This window comes from Chenopodium quinoa, unplaced genomic scaffold, assembly GCF_001683475.1.
Source record: "Chenopodium quinoa cultivar QQ74 unplaced genomic scaffold, ASM168347v1, whole genome shotgun sequence".
NCBI lineage: Eukaryota > Viridiplantae > Streptophyta > Magnoliopsida > Caryophyllales > Amaranthaceae > Chenopodium > Chenopodium quinoa.
In genome coordinates this window covers 825,724-848,127 of record NW_018745461.1, presented here as the reverse complement: position 1 = coordinate 848,127, position 22,404 = coordinate 825,724, and the positions used below count along the sequence as shown (strand labels likewise).

General features: G+C 36.8%; 2 protein-coding genes across 3 annotated transcripts; both read left to right on the top strand.

Moving 5' to 3' along the window:
• The first annotated feature begins 4,890 nt into the window (after positions 1-4,890).
• On the top strand, positions 4,891-6,846 carry LOC110714920 (protein MAIN-LIKE 1-like). The gene is made up of 3 exons (XM_021893475.1): positions 4,891-6,058; positions 6,139-6,564; positions 6,648-6,846. The coding sequence occupies exons 1-3, from the start codon at positions 5,306-5,308 to the stop codon at positions 6,786-6,788; spliced, it is 1,320 nt and encodes a 439-aa protein (XP_021749167.1). The 5' UTR covers positions 4,891-5,305; the 3' UTR covers positions 6,789-6,846.
• A 4,433-nt stretch (positions 6,847-11,279) lies between these two features.
• On the top strand, positions 11,280-22,404 carry LOC110714907 (probable UDP-N-acetylglucosamine--peptide N-acetylglucosaminyltransferase SEC). Of its 2 annotated transcripts, none has more exons than XM_021893464.1 (28): positions 11,280-11,802; positions 12,985-13,130; positions 13,239-13,337; positions 13,476-13,526; positions 13,726-13,842; positions 13,933-13,989; positions 14,381-14,500; positions 14,626-14,688; positions 14,814-14,892; positions 15,908-16,017; positions 16,127-16,180; positions 16,270-16,318; positions 16,528-16,574; positions 16,709-16,911; positions 17,041-17,137; positions 17,471-17,542; positions 17,671-17,747; positions 17,850-17,966; positions 18,048-18,132; positions 18,217-18,384; positions 19,389-19,499; positions 19,577-19,663; positions 19,748-19,875; positions 20,017-20,099; positions 20,191-20,296; positions 20,392-20,538; positions 21,090-21,210; positions 22,012-22,404. In XM_021893464.1, the coding sequence occupies exons 1-28, from the start codon at positions 11,520-11,522 to the stop codon at positions 22,123-22,125; spliced, it is 2,991 nt and encodes a 996-aa protein (XP_021749156.1). In that variant the 5' UTR covers positions 11,280-11,519; the 3' UTR covers positions 22,126-22,404. The 2 variants fall into 2 exon arrangements, with proteins under 2 accessions (XP_021749156.1, XP_021749155.1); XM_021893463.1 differs by having other exon boundaries at positions 16,270-16,337; positions 16,472-16,574.

Here is a 22,404-nt window from a genome sequence, read left to right as displayed (position 1 = left end):
AAGGCCATGCCGTGGTTGTGGCGCCTAGCCAGGACGCCGCCACCGTGGCATAGGCGCCTGGTGGGGAAGCCTCACCCATGGGAGTGGCGCGTGGCCAGGACGCCGGAGCCACGGCCGGGGCGCCTGGCCAGGACGCCGCCACCATGGCGGCGGCGTCCTAGCCAGGCGCCCCCACCGTGGCTCCGGCGTCCTGGCCAGGCGCCACTATGGGCTGCTTTAAAATTTTTTTTTTTTAAATTTAATTTCTCTTTTTTTTTTCTTTTTTTTTTTGTTTTGAATTTTTTTTTTGTTTATTTGTTTGTTTTTGTTTTTTTTTTTGATTTGTTTTTTATAATTATGTTTTTTTTTATGGATTTTTGTTTGCGTTTGTTTAATTTTGTTTTAATTTTTTTTTGAATTAAATTTTTTTTAATAAAGTTTTTTTAATGCATCTTTTAAACCAAAACAAAAAACTCACAAAACTTAAAAAATATAAAATTATAAAAACTTAAAAAAAGAAGAACATCAAAATTTTAAAAAAAATTTATAAAAAAAAAAGGGAACATAAAATTTTTTTTAAGTAAAAAAACAAATTCAAAAAAAAAAAAACAAAAACAATAAACAAGAACATAAAATTAAAAATTAAAAAAAAAAAAAAAGAGGAACATAAATTTTTTTTAAAAAAAAGCAACAAAATTTAAAACAAAATAAAAAAAAATCAGAAACATAAAATTTAAAATTAAAAAAAAGAAAAACAAATTTAAAAAAAAATTAAAAAAAAAAAATATATAACGAGGCGCCTCGCCCAGACGCCGTGACGGTGGCGGCGGCGCCTAGCCCAGACGCCACTACCACGGCGGCGGCGCATTGGCCAGACGTTGGTGCCGTGGTGGTGGCGTATGGGGCTAGGCGCCGCCGCCACCGTCACGGCGTCTGGCCTAGGCGCCTCCGCCGTGGTGGTGGCGTCTGGCCTTGGCGCCGCCACCGCCTCCGAACTTTTTTTTTTTATTTTTTAAAAACAAAATTAATAAAAAATACCTTCTCGCCGGAAAACCGCTGTCCACCCGCCGCCGGTGCCGCCACTTCCTTGCCGGGCCGCCTCGACATCGCTCGGAAAGTTTTTTAGAGAGAGAAAGTGGAAGTAGAGAATAGAGAGAAGAAATTGTGTTTTTTACTTTGAGGGCAAAAGTGTCATTTCACTCTAATTTTGTGGGCTTTATGTGGAGATTTGCGGGCGATGTTTAGCAATCCACTTTTTTTTTTACGGGACAAATGGGGTTAACTTAAACGCGTATGTAAGTTACTTAAATAAGAAATAGGGGTTACTCTCTTAAATAAGTGGGATAATTATTTCATTTTTCAAAATAAAAGAATAGGGGTTACCCGAATGAACAAATGGAGTTACTTATTTCTAAATTACTTGAATTCACTCGTATAATGAATTTGGGTTACTTTTATGGACAATATAAGGTTACTCTTGCGAAAATTTGAGGTTACTCATACATAAAAATGGAATTTACTCTTGTAAACTAATGTGACCACGCCGTGTGGCTAGCCACATACAAGACTTACCCAAATGACATGAGAATCTAAAGGAAGTAAAGGAAGTGAAAGGAACGCATCTTTACAAATTTTCAGCTTTTCTTTACTCCCAAAATTGGAGGAATTCGACTAGAAAGAGAAAATAAAAGCATATTTCATTTTTCTTCCCTTCATTATATTTCATTAACCAAACATTGGAAATAAAATCTCTTCTTTTCCCTTCTCTTCTTTTCTTTTCCCCTCCTTTCCTTTCTCTTCCATTTCTTTACTAACAATGAACCAAACAAAACCTTCGACTATGCGAGTATTATGTAAAAGAACACGTATACAATAAAAATTAAGAAAAATTGAGTTAAATAATTAACATTTGCCATAGTTAATTTGACAATTCAACATTATGATTTTTGTTGATTGTTGATGGCATGTTCTCTTATTTCAAGTACTTATTATTACTTTTTCCTTAACAAATTCAGACCAAATCAAATCAAATAAAAAATATTCAGACAATAACTTTTAATTATCATTTACTTATTGCTAAATATAGTTAATTGCGTATTACAAGGAAATGTGAAAATTACATATTTGAAAAGTTCATTATGAGACGAACCTAACAAGATCCACTTTGATTATGTTTTTCTTTATAGATTAGTATTAGATTAGTTATTTCACTAAATTTAATCAATAAAAGAAACAAATTGTATTAAAAATAGCATAGATAAAATACATGTATAATATATTTATTATCTTCATATTTTGCGTATATAATGAAATAAAAGATGAAATATAATGAAAGAGTTAGTTAGACAAATGAGTATATTAAAACTACATCTACATATTAGGGACTGTTCTCTTACGTTGAATTCAGTTCAGTTCAGCTCAGCTCAGTTCAGTTCAGTTCAGTTCAGCTCCTAATTTCCTTCTTGTAAAATATTCAGTTCAGCTGAGTTCAGTCAATGAGAACAGGCCCTTAATCCTCTTGAGTGTTTTAAAAATTCTATGATAAATTAGTATAATTTTTTTTTATTAATCAAATAAGTATTTAAAATTGTGTATTACACTTAATGGGCAAGAATGATAACCCCATTATGGTATCTAGTCAATATTTTTCCTAAATTTTGATACTATGTGAAAGTATTGGAAAAACACATACAAAGAATTTAATCAAATTACCTTACATGATTACATGTATAGATAAAAGTGCTTATAATGTTATGGTATGTTGCTAAAATCCCTTCATATTTTTAATAGGCTATTCGTATTAGAATTAGGCGAGAAACCAATTACAATATTTAAAAAATAAATAAAAAAAATAAAAAATTCAAGTTCAAACCTATTATTTACTAGATTCGTATTAGAATTAGGCGAGAAACCAATGAACAAAATAATGGTGTATATAGGATTAAAGATTTGTCCTACAGAGTAATATTTATGAAAATGGAGTAATAATAACTAAAAGGAATTAACGGAGTATTATAAAAGATACACATAAAATATTTGAAATAATATTATGATAGTTACATATACCAAATTTCTCAAAGAAGATTTTAGCAAAAGGGAAGGATTTTTTTGGAGTGAAAAAACTATAGCAGGAATTGACACGTGTCATTTCCTGTGTCTATTTTAGTATTATATTATTGATTATTGATTGATTAAGGGTCTGTTCATATTTACTTATTTTCAGTTTAGTTCAGTTCAGTTCAGTTTTATGCATTTTAATTTTTCAGTTCAATTCAGTTCAGTTCAGCTCCAATCAGTTCAGTTCTGTTCAGTTAAGTTCAGTTCAGCTCAGTTTAGTAAATATGAACAGGCCCTAAAATGCAGTCAAACTTTATCAAATTATTAAATCAGATTAGACCATATCTCCTTTTTTCAGGTGGAGAGAACAAAATCCTTAATCACCAACCTATATATGTGGTTGGCCATAAGGGTGAAACAAATACGGTTTAAAATCAAACTGAACCATAAACCAAATCGAATGTAATTTTATAAATTAGCAACTTTAGCGCACACTTAAGGTCAAGATTTGGTCAAATTTGACAATCAAATCAAACCAAACTAGAGTAGATTAAATAAGCAAAAATAAGATAAATTAAACATGTGTTAAATACATTCATATCATATCGTGTTCAATACGTGGTTATTGGTGGTATTATTTTAAAATTTCAACTTTATGAGTTTCTTCTTTTTCTCATTGCTTGACAAAACTCACAAAGCACACATTTCAAACATGTGGTGAAGGTTGATTCCCCGACAAAGTTATCAAACCCCATTCTTTGACAAAGTGCACCTAAAACTAAGTGAACTGCTAAACATCGCCCGCAAATTTCCACATAAAGCCCACAAATTAAAAGTGAAATGACTCTTTTGCCCTCGAACTAAAATTATATTTTCTCTACTCTAGTAAAAAACACACTCTCATCTTCTCTTAACTTTGTAGTCTCACTTTCTCTCTCGAAAATATTTTTTCAAAATGTCGAGGCGGCAAGGCAAGGAAGTGGCGTCACCGGTGGCCGGAGCAAGGGGGTTTGGAGGAGGAAAGGTATGTTTTTTTTTTTTTAAATTTTTTTATTTAAAAAAAAAAAAAAAAAAAAAACCGGAAAAGGTGGTGGCCCGGCGGCGACTGGTGGCTGGACGGCGGTGTTTGGGCGGCGGCGTTTGTCCCAGACGCCGACACCACGGTTCCGGCGCCAATCCCAGACGCCATTGCCACGGTGATGGCGCCTGGGCAGGGCGCCGGTACCACGGTGGCGGCGTCCACGTCACACGCCACCACCGTGGCACCGGCGTCCTGCCCAGGCGCCAGCACCGTGGCTCTGGCGTCTGGGACAGGCGCCGGAACCCTAATTTATTTTTTTTTTTCATTTTCTTTTATTTTTTTTTTGAATTATTTTTTCAAATTTTTTTTTTGCTTTTTTTTGTTTTTGTTTTTCCGTTTTATTTTTTAATTTTTTTTTTACTTTGTTTTTTCCAATTTGTTTTTTTTGGGTAATTTTTTTTTTTGCTTTGTTTTTTCCAATTTTTTATTTATTTATTTATTAGGTTATTAATTTTTTTATTTTTAGGTTGTTAATATTTTGTAATGTTTTTAATTTATTTTCCATCATATGTATATTGTTTTATTTATTTATTTTAATTACTTTTTTTATGTGTATATTACATGTTTATATTGCATATTACATGTTTTGTTATTTTGTGTTAGGCATCGTATTTTCGTTCTGGGGCTGGGAAGAGTATGGACATTATGAGAAGTACGATCAACTCAATGGAGAGCTCGGGGCCCAGACACGTTAGATCCCGTGGTATTTCGGCCTCGGCTCGTAGAGAACGGGTGCACTATTCTGAGGATGATGAAGATGATGACGGTGATGAGGAGGAGGAGGAGGAGGATGCAGATGAGGATGTGGACGATCAGAGTGGACCATATGATGATTACGGTCCATTCAGTCAGAGGCTTGATGATGTGTATGAGACGCGTAGGGTAGACGTGCGTAAGGGTAGAGATGGTAGATTTGTTAGTAGATCTGGCACATCATCTGCGTCCACTGTGTCTGCGGTTAGCAGAAAACGGTCGAGGGCCGTTAATGATTCTTGGGTGGTGAGGGGCGAGGTGGCTGGGGGACCTATAGACGGGAGTGTGATTCCTAGCTTTCTAGGACACATCGCTACCCGTATTTGGGAGGACCAAGAGCGGGCTTTGGATAGCGGCATTTTGAAATGCCAAACCCGGGAGAGGACTTGTAACTTCTTGTGTAGTTGGGCTGAGGCTTGGCCGGAGGAGAGCGAGATGGTCGGCCGATTGAGGGGCACTAGAGTGAGCCACCTTCCTGCCACCATGCATGAGAGGATTGACTCGACGCTGATCACGGCTTTCGTTGAGCGATGGCAGCCGGACACGAACTCTTTCCACCTTCCGTTCGGTGAGATGACGATCATGTTGCATGACGTCGAGGCCATCCTTGGGATTCCCGTAGAGGGAAACCGAGCATCTGTTGTCACAGATGCGGATCAGGCAGATTTATTGGCGGAGCTGTTGGCGGTGGATAGGGCTGCGCTGTACACAGCGGCACTTGGTGTGTGGGATCACGGCGGTGTTAAGATCGCAGCAGTTTTGCAGCGATGTTTGCACCCCACTTCACGTAGGACGCAGGACACACAGCTGGCTGCATATGTTTTTCTTCTTCTCGGGTGTACCTTGTTTCCGGATAAGAGCGGAAACAAGCTCAGGCCACGCGACATAGTTGACGCGTGTGAGCCCGACAGAGTAGGCCAGTTTTCTTGGGGGTCGGCTACATTAGCGTACATGTATCGCCAGTTAGGATTCTCGAGCCGGGCTGATGCGGCAGGTATCACTGGATGTATGACGTTGTTACAGACGTGGATATACGAGTATTTCCCGGCGTTTCGACCACACCGCGACCCGGTTCCTATTGGGGATGGCCAGCCACGTGCCTGTGCGTGGAGTCCGCGTGTCGAGAAGAAGTCCATTGACCGCCTGCGATCGATACGGTTATTGCTTGACAGGATGTCCCCATTAGAGGTAAAGTGTTTAAATTATTTCTACTTTTATAGTTTGATGTTTTTATTGTATGAATCTTACTAATTTTAAAAAATGTGCAGGTGAACTGGATGCCTTTCGGCCAGAACCCTAGTAATAGGGTACCCAGGACCCTCTACACGGGACTGATTCAGTATCGTGAGATCGTAGAGGCGTACATGCCGCAGCGCTGTCTTCGCCAGCTTGGATATGTCCAAGTTGTTCCTCCTCCACCAGCATGGCCCAGTAAGGCCGTCCGATCTGCGTCGTCGAAGGAGTACGTCGTCCAATGGCCGGCAAGCATGATTGGCACGTGGGAGCAGTTTCCAATGGTTGCCCGCATATGGATTGAGCAGCTGCAGCGGCCGCCAACTGGGGTGGCTGCCATGTGTGACCAGCACTACATGGAGTGGTACAACCGGCACTCGCACCCGAGGTTGATCAGAGACGTCCACCACGACGACGACGCCGATGATGATGATGTGCCACCGCCCACTGCCGTGGATGCGGTACGTCTCATAAAACATTTGTAGTTGTGTTTTTTTTCATATAATACGTCGTTATTGAATTTTATGTGTTTTGTTATGTGTAGTGGATGGGAAAGATGACGCAGTTGGGACACAGACTTTTTGAGGAGAGGGACAACATGACGACTGCAACAGGCAGAGCTGTTATTGATGAACTGGAACGGGCCCTTGAGCAGTGGCAGTGGGCGTCACAGAGAGATTATTGATATGTCGGCAGTGCATTTATATAACATTTTCCTAGTTGTTTGTAAAAGTTAACATTATCTATTCTTATAATTATTGATATGTCGAGAGAGTTCTTGATGCCGTTCCTCTGAGTATCAATAGCCTTGTTTATTCTCCCGAACAGTGTATCCAAAGCAGAGGTGGAAGAATCAATCCAGTCCTTCAGAGCTCTATGAGCGCTCTCAACTCTACATGTAGTAGTGTTTCCAAAATGAAGAACTTGGTTTGTCCAATATTTGACAAACTTTTCCCTCTGAGGCACCCACTGCTGCATCACATAGTCTACGATTGCCGGGCACCATTGGTATGCATCCTTGAAGTTATCCAAGGCTCGGTCGTACTCTGCCTCCGTAGGAGCTTGCAGGATCTTCCGCCACTTACCATTTACCAATCTCTCTGCTGAATCTAAGTTCTTGTTGAAAAGGTTGTAGGCTTTGACTTTCACGCAGTTGTTGATGTGCCATGTGCACAGTAAATGGCTCGACTCCGGAAACAGCTCCGCTATAGGGGCAAAGAGACCTCCCTCACAATCGCTGACGATGGCCGATGGCTGAACACTTGGGCCGATGTAATTTCTCAACTTCTCCAACACCCAACGGTAACTCGCAACCGTCTCATCCTTCATAACTGCATAACCAATCAAAAAGTTTTGGTTCGTTGGAGTCATCCCAACCATCTCAACCAGTGGAAACTTATACTTGTTTGTCTTGTACGTTGAATCGATCAGAATCACAGATGGCCAAGACGAAATCATATCAGCACAATCAGGATGCACAAGGAACAAATGAGTCACCTCCGATGTGTCTTCATCAGATTCAAACCAGTACAGGTAACCACGTGCTTGTGCCTGGTGTAGAAGCTGCTGGATAGGGTTCCTTCCCTCTGACCGTTCAAACCTCAATTTATGTCTGACGTTGTAGATGTGTCTTCGGTTTGGCTGGTCTTCAGGAAATTTCTCCAACACAGATGCTAATATTTTAGCAGGCTTCACTTGAGCATCACTCATTTCTTTTACAATTAGTTTCGCACCAGGACTTAGGCCACTTAACTGTCGATGACCCACTTCATATGCGATCATCTCATGGTTGTGATACCCCCATTTACCGTAACTCTTCACTTCCCAACCGTCACCCCTTTGCTGTTGTCGAACCTTTACTCTGAACTGACACCCACAACCTTTCCGCTTTGTATCAAACCGAATCGCTTGACTGAAATCTCGTTCCTCCCTTTTGCGATAACGGTCGCATCTCAAAATGCGATCCATTCTACCATCCCGTTGAGATTTATGAGTTGCTACTACTAAACAAAAACCTGATCTAATTGCAACATGTTTCGCCCAATCAACCGCTTGTTGAGCATCTTCGAACAGACCATCGTGTACAAAAATCCCACTATAATCATTTCCGTCTCCACCATAATCCTGCAACAATAACATATAAATATAATCACATAAGATTAGCTTAAATTAATACATTTGACACAACATTAGCACAAAAGCAAAAACAATAATAAAATATAAACAACAAACAAAGAAATAAAAAACATAAACAAAAAGTATTCAAAAAAAAAAAAAAAAAAACAAAAAACAAAAATAAAAAACATAAACAAAACTTTAGATTAAATAAAAAATAAAAACAAAAAAAAAACATAAACATTAAAAACATAGCGATCAAAAACACAAAAATCAAACACAAAATTTTACATTACATTTTAAAACAATTACAAACAAAACAAAATAAAACCTAAAAAAAAACGAAAAAAAATTTTAACACAAAAAAAAAAAAAAAAAAAAAAAAACAAAATTTAAATTAAATTAAAAAAAAAAATAAATAAATAAATGCAGTGGCGCCTAGCCAGGACGCCGACACCGTGGCGATGGCGCCTGGCCAGGACGCCGCCACCGTGGCGATGGCGTCTGGCCAGGACGCCGCTTTCATGGTGGCGGCGTCTTGGCCAGACGCCAATGCCACGGTGGCGGCGTCCTGGCCAGGCGCCATCGCCACGGTGGCGGCGTCCTGGCTAGGCGCCACCACTACGTTCACGGCGTCCCGGCAGGACGCCAGCCGCCAATTCGTGGTTTTAGATGGCTTCGTACCTCCTTTTCCGCCGTCAACGGCGTCTCTCCGGTGCATCTAGCCGACGTTGAGGGCTCTTCGGTTTCACTCGGCGATCCAGTCCTGCTCCACATTTTTGGTGAGTGAAAATTTTTATTTTCGGTAAAAATTAAAACAAGGGCAATAATGTCAAAATTTTTAAAAAATGTGGGCTTTATGTAGAAAAACGCGGGCGATGTTTAACAAGTCCCAAAACTAAACCTAACCACTTACCGTAAAATACAAGCTATCCCTTTTTTAGAAATAAAAGCATAGACTGTCCTAGATTCTGGTACTTATCTTGCAAGTCTTGTCCACTTCAAATTATCTTAATACCTAGAAAAACTTGTATGAACCTATTCACAATAATATTATTGTAGACCCGAAATTCTACATGTGCGTAACTGGTTTTGTATTGAACATAGTGACCCTAATATTAAATATAGTAACCTTAATTTTGATATAGTAACCTTTAATAAAATTTGTGTGATTTTTAATATTGTTGCAAACTGAAGTATGATATTATAATCCTAATTTTAACCTACTGACCTATATTATTCATATTGACCGGTATTTTAAAATTTTCATTTACAAAATTTTATCTCTTATGACCTTTATAAAACACAATCACTTTTATTTTAACATAATGACTATTATTTTAACATAGTGACCTTTTTATTAAATTAATAAAACGACCATAGTATCTCTATTATAAGTGGTTCACAATAAATTAGTGTGAACCAGGTCTATTTAAGAGTTTGTACTTAATACCCTCATTTTATTATGGAATTAATTCAAACCTCTCGAATTCTCTTTTGTTTTGGGTTTTAATTGCATTCCATGTGATTTTATTAATTTACGAAAATGATGTTCCATCTTAAATCACCAAACATAACATTGATCAATATATAATTTTGTAGTATATTTCTAAATCAGAGTATATATATATTTAGTGTATTAGAGGTTTCTTAAAAAAAGAAAAGTGTATTAGAGGTTTATTTATAATTCTAAGAGCTGTAGTCATATATACACACTACAAAATGATATACTCCCACTATTTTTTTATATGCATATGTTTGATCGGTATATTTCCCGATACACGTCTTTGACCATTAATATCTTTAATTGTGTATTAGTAGAAATTGTAACAAAATTATATTATGAAATTAGACATTATGACAAATCTAATGATATATTATATAATAACATTTATTTATTTTTTATAAGTGAAACAATTAAGTCAACCATAGGGTGTGAATAGTGCAATTGTCAAAGTGATGCATTTAAAATAGAACGGAGGGAGTGCATAGTAGCTCAGTTGGTTAAAACTGGTGGTAATCATGATCGAATATACTTTTAAACATTTACCACGGACATACACTTATTTGAATTAAAAGAATTTCTTATACTAGTATATAAAATCTACCTAATATTGAGCACATAGCAAATAAAATGAAAATTTTTCTAACTTTTTTGAAGCAAAAAGTCATTCTAACTTCTTGATTAATGTAAAATGGTGAAAAATAAGAATCAAGATATTTAGAAACTGAATACTACCTCCAATAAAAGAATAATTTTTATATACATTCAGTGTACAATAATTTACTGTATATCGGTGGTCACTTTTATCAAATTTAGGGTCACTTTTACAATTATTTTGGTAACTTTTATCAATAAAACATAAATACTTCGTAACTTTGATTTATGTCAGGATAACTTTTATTCATATTAGGGTAATTTTCGCTCATTTTAGGGTAATTTTATAAAGGATGTACAATGTTTTATTGTACATTTGATTTATTTAAAAGTTTGTCCCTCGTAAATGCTTATTTGTAGCCTTATCATTAACTTCATCGATTTTTTTTTAATTGTCGCTTTTGCCTATGCATAACTTAAATCATTTTTATTTTTAATTATCAATAAATAAAAATTATAAAAAGTTGATATTTTAAAATTATATATGGTGACGAATTTAACAACATCCCACATGACAATATTTTTCATTACCTATAAAATACAAAATACGGTTAAGGCCCTGTTCTTTTGAGCTTCTGGGCAGAGCAAAGCAGATTTCAGCAGAGCAGAGCAGATTGAAGCAGAGCAGGGCAGAGCAGAGCAAAGCAGAGCAGGGCAGAGCAGATTGAAGCAGCTATTTTTAAGTACTATTTTTAAGCAGAGCAGAGCAGATTTCAGCAGAGCAGAGCAAAGCAGCTCTAAAGAACGGGGCCTAAATGAGAATAAGTGAATAGTGTGATAAGGTCAAAACGTATTAACTAAAAAAACTGTATCATACAATAGTTTATCCTATACTAAAAAAATAAATTAAAAACCGGATATTGCCAAAAAAAAAAAAAAAAAAAAAATCGGGATATATTTGGCAACATCAAAATCTGAGAAAAGTATTCTCAACAATTAAGGAGTCTTCTTCTCTCTTCTTTCGTCAGAATGCGAGAGATTTTCCGCGTAAATTGATCTGCAAATCCGCCATTGTTGCGCCATTATTTTCTCTCTCCTCCTTCACCACTCTTCTCTTCACTCCTCTGAATTAACCCTTTTCCATTTTAGAGAGAGAAACTAACGAACTCCAAGCGCTCCAAGAGAGAGAAATTTCCGCTGAAAATGGAGATGTTACTGTTGCAGAACGATCAACAGCAGTTTCAGCAGCAGAATTTGCAATCACAACACCATAATTCGCCGCAATTACAGCAGAATTCGCAGAATTTACAGCATTTGCAGCAGTTTCAGCGACAATTGCAGGTTTCTAGGGTTCCGTTTTCGCTCGATCGTAATGATTCTTTTGTTTTTCATTCTGAGCATCAGCCGCAGCAGCAGCTGCAGTTGCCGTTGTCTTCGACGTCGACGGTTAAGTCTTCGCAGTCGCAAACTTTGGATCCTCGACATGGTGTGTTGATTTTTGCGATTAATTTCGACAATAATTTCTATAATTTTGCATTATTTCCGGTAATTCATTTGTTAATTTTAGTGTTGGATAAGTTGAATTGTTGAGTTTCGATTTTTTGCCAGTTGCTAGGGTCTGTGAAGTAATCAGTTATCCTAGGATGTTAATTTGAAAACTTCTGATTAAAAAAACAATATTCTTTGAACTTCTAAGTCAATTAATTTAAAATTTTCGATTAAAAAACAATATTCTTTGAGCTTGTAAGCCGATTATTTCTCTGGCAGTGTTTTTTTTTTTTTTTTTTTTTTTTTTTTTTTTTTTTTTTTTTTTTCCCAACGAATGATGAGTAATTGGGGAGAACTTTATGTTTTATAGTCTTACTGAAAATTGCATAAAATTTTAGAGGATTCTGGTAGTTTGTAGCGAATTTTGTATCGTCTTATCTGGATGATTCTTAAGAAGCTATCGACTTAGTAAAAGATGTTGGATACTATGAACTGGATGATTCTTAAGTAGCTATCGACGGGGTAATTCTGTGTTGGTTAATACTCCGATTATTGATGGCCATAGTATGTGTTTTTTGTGGAGGATACTATGGACTAGATATATGCTCGGAATTGTTTACATCTGCGCCTCTTGAATTATATAGTTTGTGGTAAATGTGCTCCGATTTTTTGTTCTCTGCTGCAATGATGCATATCTATACTTTAGCAAAACGTAATTCTTTGTTGCAGTTATTGGGACAGGGCACTGATGATGGTATAAGTTATATGCTCCTTTAAAGAGAAACCTTTTGTTGTATTTCTACAATGTTAATTTTAATTGGCAAAAGATTAAAAAAGCGACAATTGAGCGTCCTATATATTTTTTTTGTACATTATGTATCAGTTTTCACTGTAAAACTTATCGACATTAATATGAAAAGAGGAGATGGTAGAAATTGCTTGTTAAATTTCCTGAATCCCCCGGGGCCAAAAACTTATCTTTGGTGTTATCATGTACTTTTCTGTCTTAATTGTTGTACTTCTGGGGTATATTTGTATTTGTACTTGTTAATTTGGGGTCTTTTTGCTCAGCTAATGTACATCTTATTGGTTGATTATGATTGCAATATACAAGTAGTATGTTATATTTCATGTGCATAGCAAGTTGTTGTAAAATAATGTTTATCTCTCATTTTTGTAGTTGATGACAATCTGTTGCTGACTCTTGCCCATCAAAAGTACAAATCTGGGAACTACAAGCAAGCACTTGATTTCAGCAATAATTTGTTTGAGAGAAACCCTCGCCGTACCGATAATCTTTTGCTATTGGGTGCTATTTATTATCAGGTCTTATGTTGATTTTTTTGGTGGAATATGATTCATTTTGCTTGACATTTTGTTGTGTTTGGATACTTGTAATCTATTAGCTCACTGTTTGTTCTGTACTTGTTTTAGCTGCATGATTTCGATACATGCATCGCAAAAAATGAAGAAGCTCTTCGAATTGATCCTCATTTTGCAGAGTGTTATGGTAACATGGCAAATGCATGGAAGGTACTTTGAAGACCTTCTAATTTATTTGAATATGTTGTCTCTATAATCAGACTTGCATTGTTTCGTGAAAAGTTCAGAAAAAATGTTTAAACTAAGCTGGTGGTAAGTCCTTTTGATCTCTTCTCTACCTGTTTGCAGGAGAAAGGAAATATTGATGTAGCTATCCGCTATTACTTGATTGCAATTGAGGTAACTCTATGAGCCTGAATATGTCAATACTCAATAGTGTTTACTGATTTTGATTTATGTCACTTTTTGGCTGCCAACTACTTTTGTATACTGTTTTATTTTATTCATATGCTGTTTTGTTGTAATGGTTTGCAAACCTGTAAATGCTGTGTTCACATTCTTGTCTTATTAGTGTTTTATTGTATTTTGTATGTCACAGCTTCGACCCAATTTTGCTGATGCATGGTCCAATTTAGCCAATGCTTATATGCGGAAAGGACGAGTTACAGAAGCCTCGCAATGCTGCCGACAGGCCCTTGCATTGAATCCTAATCTGGTAAATATTTGGAGTTTTGGATCATGTTCATGAATTTATGTGGACTGGGTTGCTAGTGGCTTGTTATTGACAGTTTGTCTGTTTTTGAAGGTTGATGCTCGTTGTACGCTGGGTAATTTGATGAAAGCCCAAGGCCTGGTCCAGGAGGTGAGAAAAGTAGCTGAATCGCTGAGTCTTGACTTGTGTCTTTCATTTCTCATGTGTGAATAAACAGCTCACTATGTCAAAGAGTTGTCTCCTTTTATCTCTTTGGATATGGTATCTCTTGCAATAGTCTTTTTGATAAAATTGATACGTTTCACTATCTAAATTCTATAGTCTCATACTATATGTTAAACTCATTCACGTTGTTTGTTTTTTTATTATTTTTTTATTTTTTGCTGGAGGGGGTTGGGGGGCGGGGGGTTTGGTGTGGAGGATTGGCTGTTGGTACATTTTGTATGGCTTTACACTTGTACCATCCTTTTTGTCAATTATTGTGCTTCCCAAAATCTTCTTTCCACATTTCAGACTTGTTTAAAATCTATCTTCTCTGCAGGCTTACAATTGTTATGTTGAGGCTCTTCGTGTCCAGCCTAAACTTCCTGTTGCTTGGTCCAATCTTGCTGGGCTTTTTACAGAGACAGGAGATTACAATAATGCTGTTCAGTGCTACAAGGTACTTGGATGGTTTTTGTTTATTTTATGTGAAGAAAGACCATATATATCTAAATTATACAGTTCCTTGTATTGTTTACTGCATAAACTTTTTTTTATGACCTTTCTTTTTCATATGTATATCAGGAAGCTATCAAACACAAGCCAACATGTGTAGATGCCTATCTTAATTTAGGAAATGTTTACAAGGTAAGCTGTCCAAGGATATATGCTGTAGTTTTTTGGAGTAGTTGCCCCTCCTTCCCAGAAGAAAAAAAAATTAAAGAAATAATGTTCAAGCCATCCATCTAATACCGCATCTGTCCTTGTTACAGACTCTGGGAATGCCCCAAGAAGCTATGTTATGTTACCAACATTCACTGCAGATCCGACCAGACTATGCTATAGCTTATGGTGAGGATACCTATGTTTTACAGATGCGCTTTAAGTTGTAGATGTGACCAAACTGACCATATTGTGATGCAGTTATTATAGCTCTAAAACATCTGAATGTGTTTTATATAGCACTTTATTGTTTTATCCATCTGCTAGTCTGCGTTATATGCTTTTACATCTCCTTGTTTCTCTTTCCATCTTCAAAATACTATTAGTGCTACTACATGCTTTTGCATCTCCATGCTTCGCTTTCCATCTCTTTGACAACCTTTCTAATTAGTCTGTGTTTCTTTTGCTTCTATCTATTTTGTTATTGTGTTCTTGTTGAACTTATGTCTATTTTTTAAAGCGGCCTCTGCTAACGTTTGGTTAGGCAAATAATATTTTAATGTTTGATGCTTAAGAGTAGAGTCGGCAAGTTTCAGCTTATGCTAGATAGGCCTTTTGTGGTAGTTGAATACAAATGGTGTCGGGTTTTTCTTGATTTTACCAACGTTAGAATTCATTCTCAAGCCATGGTTGGTGTTGCTGTTTAAAGTTTTATCATATTATAATTTTGGCAAGTGTGTGGTTGATTAATTTGGAAGAAATAACTTCACTGATTCTGATGTTATCCTATTGTGGCTCAACTGATCTGTCAAAGATAATTGTTTTTTTTTTTGAGGGAAAAGATAATTGTTTTTTTTTTACCAAACCTGGTGCTACTTTCTGGTGGACTATAAAGTTTTCATCAGGGGGATGCCTTTTCGTCCTACTCATCCTTTGCCTGCTACATTGTAATATTGTATTTCTGTGTAGTCGTGTTGCTCGTTCCTGAACCTGGTGTCACAATTGTTTTTCATTGTTGCCGCGTTACTTTTTTTTTTGGTTGTGTTATATGCTTGTTCTTGAATTCCATATTTGTGTGAGTTATCAATATAAATGCCTAGCTGCGAAACCGGCAAAAATATCACATTCTTTCATGTGTTAAGTCCTTAAGAACTTGCTTTATAATGTTTCATTACTTTCTGCTCACTAACTTTGATCTTCCCAGGCAATCTTGGTAGTATATATTATGAGCAAGGACAGATGGATATGGCAATTGCTCACTTTGAACGAGCTATTGCTCGTGATCCCGGATTCTTGGAAGCTTACAATAATTTGGTTGGGTTTTATGCTCTGTTCTTTCTCGTAGTTTTTTCCCAATTGTTTGCTTGCAGTTTGCTTTGAAACTCCTCAAGTGTCTAATCTTCTTTTCATTGTGATGATCAAGGGTAATGCACTGAAAGATGCTGGCCGAGTTGAGGATGCTGTTCAGTACTATCGGGTATGTGCTAACTACGTGTCCTGTACCTATTGCCTTATGTTTTTCTGTTTTGTTAACGTCTTGACTAATGCATTGATTACTGTTTGCAGCAATGTCTCTCACTGCAGCCTAGCCATCCACAAGCGCTGACTAATCTTGGTAACATCTATTTGGAGTGGTAAGTTGCTTAAGCTTCCATCTTAGCTACTTGCTTCTCGTGTTGCATTATGGAATTATTGCTTTAGTTTCTATGAAGTTGATTTCACTGTCTAATATCTAGTTCTTAATACTTAAATATTGGGGATATTACAGGAATTTAATTGGTACTGCTGCTCAGTATTATAAGGCTACCCTTACTGTCACCACAGGATTATCTGCCCCATACAATAACCTTGCAATAATTTATAAGCAGCAGGTATTGTTGTCATTCTGCTTTCTTGAAGGTTTTTCTTTTTAGTTCATGGTTAAGTTGTTTTGATGCTTAGAGGACATATGTATTTTGTTTTTGGTCGTTAAACTATTTTTCATATCTGCTTATTTTTGCACCAGGGTAATTATGCGGATGCTCTGACTTGCTACACAGAAGTTCTTCGGATTGATCCAATGGCAGCTGATGCGCTCCTCAACAGGGGAAATACATATAAGGAAATTGGAAGAGTTAATGAAGCTATCCAGGATTATACAAGTGCTATTGAAGTTCGCCCTAGTTTGGCAGAGGCTCATGCAAATTTGGCTTCAGCTTATAAAGACAGGTTAAGCATTGTGTTATTTCATCTGCTAGGGACTTTTCTTTTTTTTAAATTTTATTTTATTATTTTATTATTTTTTTTTTGTTTTGTTTTGCTCATGTTTGTAAACGAGGGTTTTTTTCCTATCCACAGTGGCCATGTGGAAGCAGCTATAAAAAGCTATAAGCATGCGTTGTTGTTACGTCCTGACTTCCCAGAGGCAACATGTAATCTCCTTCATACATTACAGGTAAGCTGCAGACACATGGTTTTTCCAGAAGTAGGCAATTTGGGTAACTTTATTCTACAAATCTTTATGAAGTCTGCTAGCTTACTGTAATTGTATATTATTGAATTTAGACTTAGATTCCGAGGCTCATTGTAATTTTTATTGTTCAGTCTTGGCTTAGAATCTGAGGCCTTTCGTTTCATGTATGAGAAATGGTCTTCTTTTTAATGTAATTGCATGTTCTCCATATTCAACTCATCTCTGAAAGGGCATGCCTGTGTGTACATTTTTTAGTTGAAACTATGATGTTCAATTTGCTTCTAACTTTATTTTGTTAACTGCTTATTTGTGCAGTGTGTATGTGACTGGGAGGGTTTAGATAACAGGCTCATTGAAGTTGAGCGCATACTAAGGCGGCAAATTCAGGTTTTTAATTTTCTATGCATTGCCCTTTGCCCTTCTGGATATACATAAGTGGAGCTCTTTATTCTCCATTCATGTCTCTCTAGACTTGAATTTCTATGTGTTAAATGGTTTTTTAATTTGCTTGTCAGATGTCTGTTGTTCCAAGTGTGCAACCCTTTCATGCCTTTGCTTACCCTCTGGATCCATTGCTTGCACTTGAAATTAGGTGAGTAGCACTTTTGTGGAGATGCTGATGTATTAGTATCCATAGAATTGAATCATTGTTGGTGTTCTAACCTTTTTTTTCCCTTTCGTTTGTTTGCTGCAGTCGTAAATACGCAGAGCATTGTTCTCTTGTTGCTGCTCGATATTCACTTCCTTCCTTCAGTTATCCTGCTCTGTTGCCTGTAAAGACTGATGAGGGGAGCAGGCGGTTGAGGGTTGGGTATGTTTAAACCCCTTCAACATACTATTAATCTACTTTTAAATTCACTTCTTGTCTGACAGATTATGGTGTGGGTTGCAGATATGTCAGTAGTGATTTTGGTAATCATCCCTTGTCACATCTTATGGGTTCTGTCTTTGGTATGCACAACAGAGAAAATGTCGAGGTATACTTTATTTGAGTTGTATTTCATGTCATGTATAAGGATACAATCTTTGCTGTGATTGAAAGTTTGTTGCTATGCTGGCAGGTCTTCTGTTATGCCTTGAGTCCAAGTGACGGTTCTGAGTGGAGGCTGCGCACACAGTCAGAAGCTGAGCACTTTGTTGATATCTCATCTTTGTCATCTGATGCAATAGCTAAATTAATTAATGCGGACAATATTCAGATCCTTGTTAACCTTAATGGGTACACAAAGGTATGATGCTTTGTTGAATTTGATGCTTATGGATAATAGATTGCTATAGGTTTACTAATTTGTGTGGCTAAAGATAATCTGTTCAGTACTTTTTATGGTTGCTTATATAGGTTGGAACCTTTTTTGTCCTTTCTAGTCCTCAATTTGCTCTGTAGTTTATTTGTCTTCTGTTCTAGACATTTCGCTAGGACTTTTTTTTTCCTTCCCCTTTGGCTTCACTGCTGCTTATAATCAGGTGCAATGTTTGGAAGTTACTGAGTGATCAGTTAAAATTTGGATGTGTTCTTTTGATAATGGCAGTTGTGGCAGAAATTCACTAACTCACATGGCTCATGGGGTGATTTCTTTGAGGGGGGACTTGAGGCACTTTTGCTGCTAGGGCTGTAGGGTCTACTGCTGGGTTTTTTTTTTTTTTTTTTTTTTTTTTTTTTTTTTTTTTTTTTTTAATTTGAAGTTACTTTGATTACAAATAATGAATGTGTGTTAATCGCTTTGGCTGTAATTTGATTGATTCTGAATTTTAGGTTCCCTTGGCCAATATAATTTCACTTGCATTTTCAGTGCATAAGTTAGGAATATTATTATGCTTTATACAAGTGGCTCCATCATTAGAGCAAGAGAAATGACCTAGATTCACTTGGGCATGAATCATTTTGCATTCCTAGGTGCACATATTTGCTTTAACTCTTTATTCTTCAGCTTTGTTATTGGCTATATCTGCTTCATGTCTTCTTAAACTCTGGTCATTGCCAAAATTGAAGTAGGATTAGTTATTAATGGTTTTCATATCCCATACTGCATTTAAATAGTTTTTACTTTTCTCTATAGAAATAAAGATTGAAAAGAAATTATGTTAAGAAATTGCTTTTAAATGTGTGTTCGTAATAGCAACTGGGAATGTGAGCTTTCGTATTGTTGGAACTTTGAAGTCACTTTTGAGTTGTGTCGTCATGTTTATCCCATAACCAGAATATCTGTTATTAACATGCTTTATAACTTTGCAGGGTGCAAGGAATGAAATATTTGCTATGCAACCTGCTCCTGTACAGGTTTCATACATGGGATTCCCTGGAACCATGGGTGCTTCTTACATACAATATTTGGTGACAGATGAGGTGCGAAGTGAAGTATTATCTTTCAATGACTGTTTGAACTAAAATCTTTAATCATAACCAATAAATTTTTGTTGCAGTTTGTTTCTCCTAGTCATTTGTCACACCTTTACTCGGAAACGCTAGTTCATGTTCCCAATTGCTACTTTGTTAATGATTATAAACAGGTGTTCTTTTTGACTTATACTTGTAGCTTCCACTTATTTGCCTTATGGGATTTTTATTAATGTGTGGTGATAATTTGGTTTCAGAAAAATCGTGACGTATTGGATCCCAGTACCAAACCTAAACGGTCAGATTATGGGCTGCCTGAGGATAAGTTCATCTTTGGATGCTTTAATCAGCTGTACAAGATAGATCGTGACATTTTTGACACTTGGTATATTATGGGTTCTAGTTTGGAGCTTGCGAGTGCACGTTTTAAATTCTCTTGTGCATTTTAGTTACTGTGACAGTACTTAATGTTCATGATAAGCCAAACTGACATTAAATTAATCTTGTTTCTCCCCCTTCTGCTCAGGTGCAATATTCTTAAGCGTGTTCCAAACAGTGCTCTCTGGCTTCTGAGGTTTCCAGCTGCAGGCGAGACTAGGCTTCGTGCATGTAAGCTCTTGTTTTTCTAAAATTTGCCGATTGCCTGGTTGTAATTTTCATGTGATTGTTTTAATGATATCTTGAATTGTAACGTCTTCAGATGCTGCTGCAAGGGGTGTGCAACCGGACCAAATAATATTTACTGATGTTGCCATGAAGGGAGAACATATTAGACGCAGTTCTTTGGCAGATCTCTGTCTTGACACGTAAGCACTTGGACTTGGACATTTTATGCCTAAATTATGTTTGTATCTGTCTGCTAGTTACCTTTTTATTGATTCTTCGACTTCTGTTGAGGTAGGCCATTATGCAATGGGCACACAACTGGCACAGATGTTCTCTGGGCTGGTTTGCCAATGTTGACGCTTCCCTTGGAGAAGATGGCTAGCAGGGTTGCTGGTTCACTGTGTTTGGCGACTGGTGTAGGAGACGAGATGGTTGTTTACAGGTAGCAATTTAGCCAGCTGCGTGCTTGGTACTCCATGGTTTTTTTCATCCACCAAATGTGTTTCCTCTTTGTCCAATCTGGATCGAGTGGCTTTGGATTGTGTTTAGTATGGATAACTGGTCTGATCTCATGCATTGTGTATGTTGAAGTTGTGTAGTATGTAAGGTTTAAGCTAGAGCATTATCTTGTAGGTGGTTATGATGTTGCATATGATTTTCCTTGATCCTCTTGTGGTTATGCCCTTATAATCATCTGGCTGGTTTATTAATTCACGTGGGTTGTATTGTCAAAATGTATGATGCACCTCTGTTGAATCACACTTCTGTATTGGAGGATAGATTTTAGGCAGTGTAATACTTGAAGTCAAATCCACCGTAGCTTTTTTTAGTTGCATTTTTTATGTGTACGGAGCACATTGTTTATGTGTGCATTGCCACTTTTTTGTTGTTTGCTTGTGTTTAGCTGGTCATTGTTCATGCTTTCATGTTGTATTTTGTGTGTGCAAGAAAAATGCACCATCACTGATTCCTTTTTTTGTTTGTATATGAAAGCCTGAGAGAATATGAAGAAAAGGCGGTGTCTTTGGCATTAAATAGACAAAAGCTTCAGGATCTTACCAATAGATTGAAGGCTGCTCGCTTGACTTGTCCTCTCTTTGACACTGCTCGCTGGGTGAGTACATGTCTTCCCTCTTTAATTGATCTGTTACCGTTAGCTCTTGCTAATTAATAAACGAACCTAATATTGTTGCATTGTTTATTGCTAATATTTAAAGGGGATGGGGAACTGGACAAAGCCATTTAAATGACAGGATTGGTTAAAGAGCTAGTTATGCATGTTAGTTACTTAATTGAAAAATCGTTGTATAGATATCATTCAGGAGATATGATGGCAGTTATTTTTCAGTACCCTAATTATCCCAAGGGCTAATCATATTGTACAATATTTTTTGAATTTAAATTTCAGTTTTTACTACTTGCCTATATATATTGTATATGGGAAGGCCTTTATATGCTTTTCTGTATTTATATTTCCTTATCATCTACCTTGGTCTTAACCATGCGTTTTTGTTACTTCTCTTTCTAGATATCACCTTTGCATAAATATCTCACGAGGTGTACACCACACCTTTTAACCTATTTTAGAAGTTGTAGTGATCCTTTTCATCAAGAATGAATCTTTTTTTTGAATGATTACTCTCCATGAATTCTCTTCATAGGTCATATGATGAATCCACCATATCTCTTACGAATGAAATGTTTGACCATATTTTCTGAAAAGCATTTCCAAGTTTAGGTTTCAACTCAAATCACGATGAGCTATTTTAAGTTTGGCACGCTTCTTTTAGCCTGCTATAAAGAGGCACAGATGTGCATATGATGAAGTTGATGGCTTTCTCATTTGCTTTAGTTGCTATATTTCTGTTGTAAATTTTGCAGCTGCTTGCTGATTCTTACCTCATATTGAATGCAGGTGAGAAACCTTGAGCGAGCCTACTTCAAGATGTGGAATTTATATTGTGCTGGCCAGCATCCTCAGCCATTCAAAGTGACTGAGAATGATTTAGAATGCCCTTATGACAGATAGTATGAATTGCAATGCAAGATAACAACACAATGCAAGATAACAACATTGTAGATATCCTGAAGAGCCTAAGTTAAGGTAGAATGATTTGTTATGGAGATTATATTGTGTTATAGGTATTTAAGTGCTGGAGCTGTCAGGCCTTGAAACTCAGGTAATTGTTGCTTTGCACTTACGGGATGATTGGAGAAGGGGGAAAAGATCTGCTTAATTTTTTTTTTTGGAGTGCATTGCTCCTCTCCATCTCTATTTTTCCACTGATATTTCTTTCTTTGGTCTTTC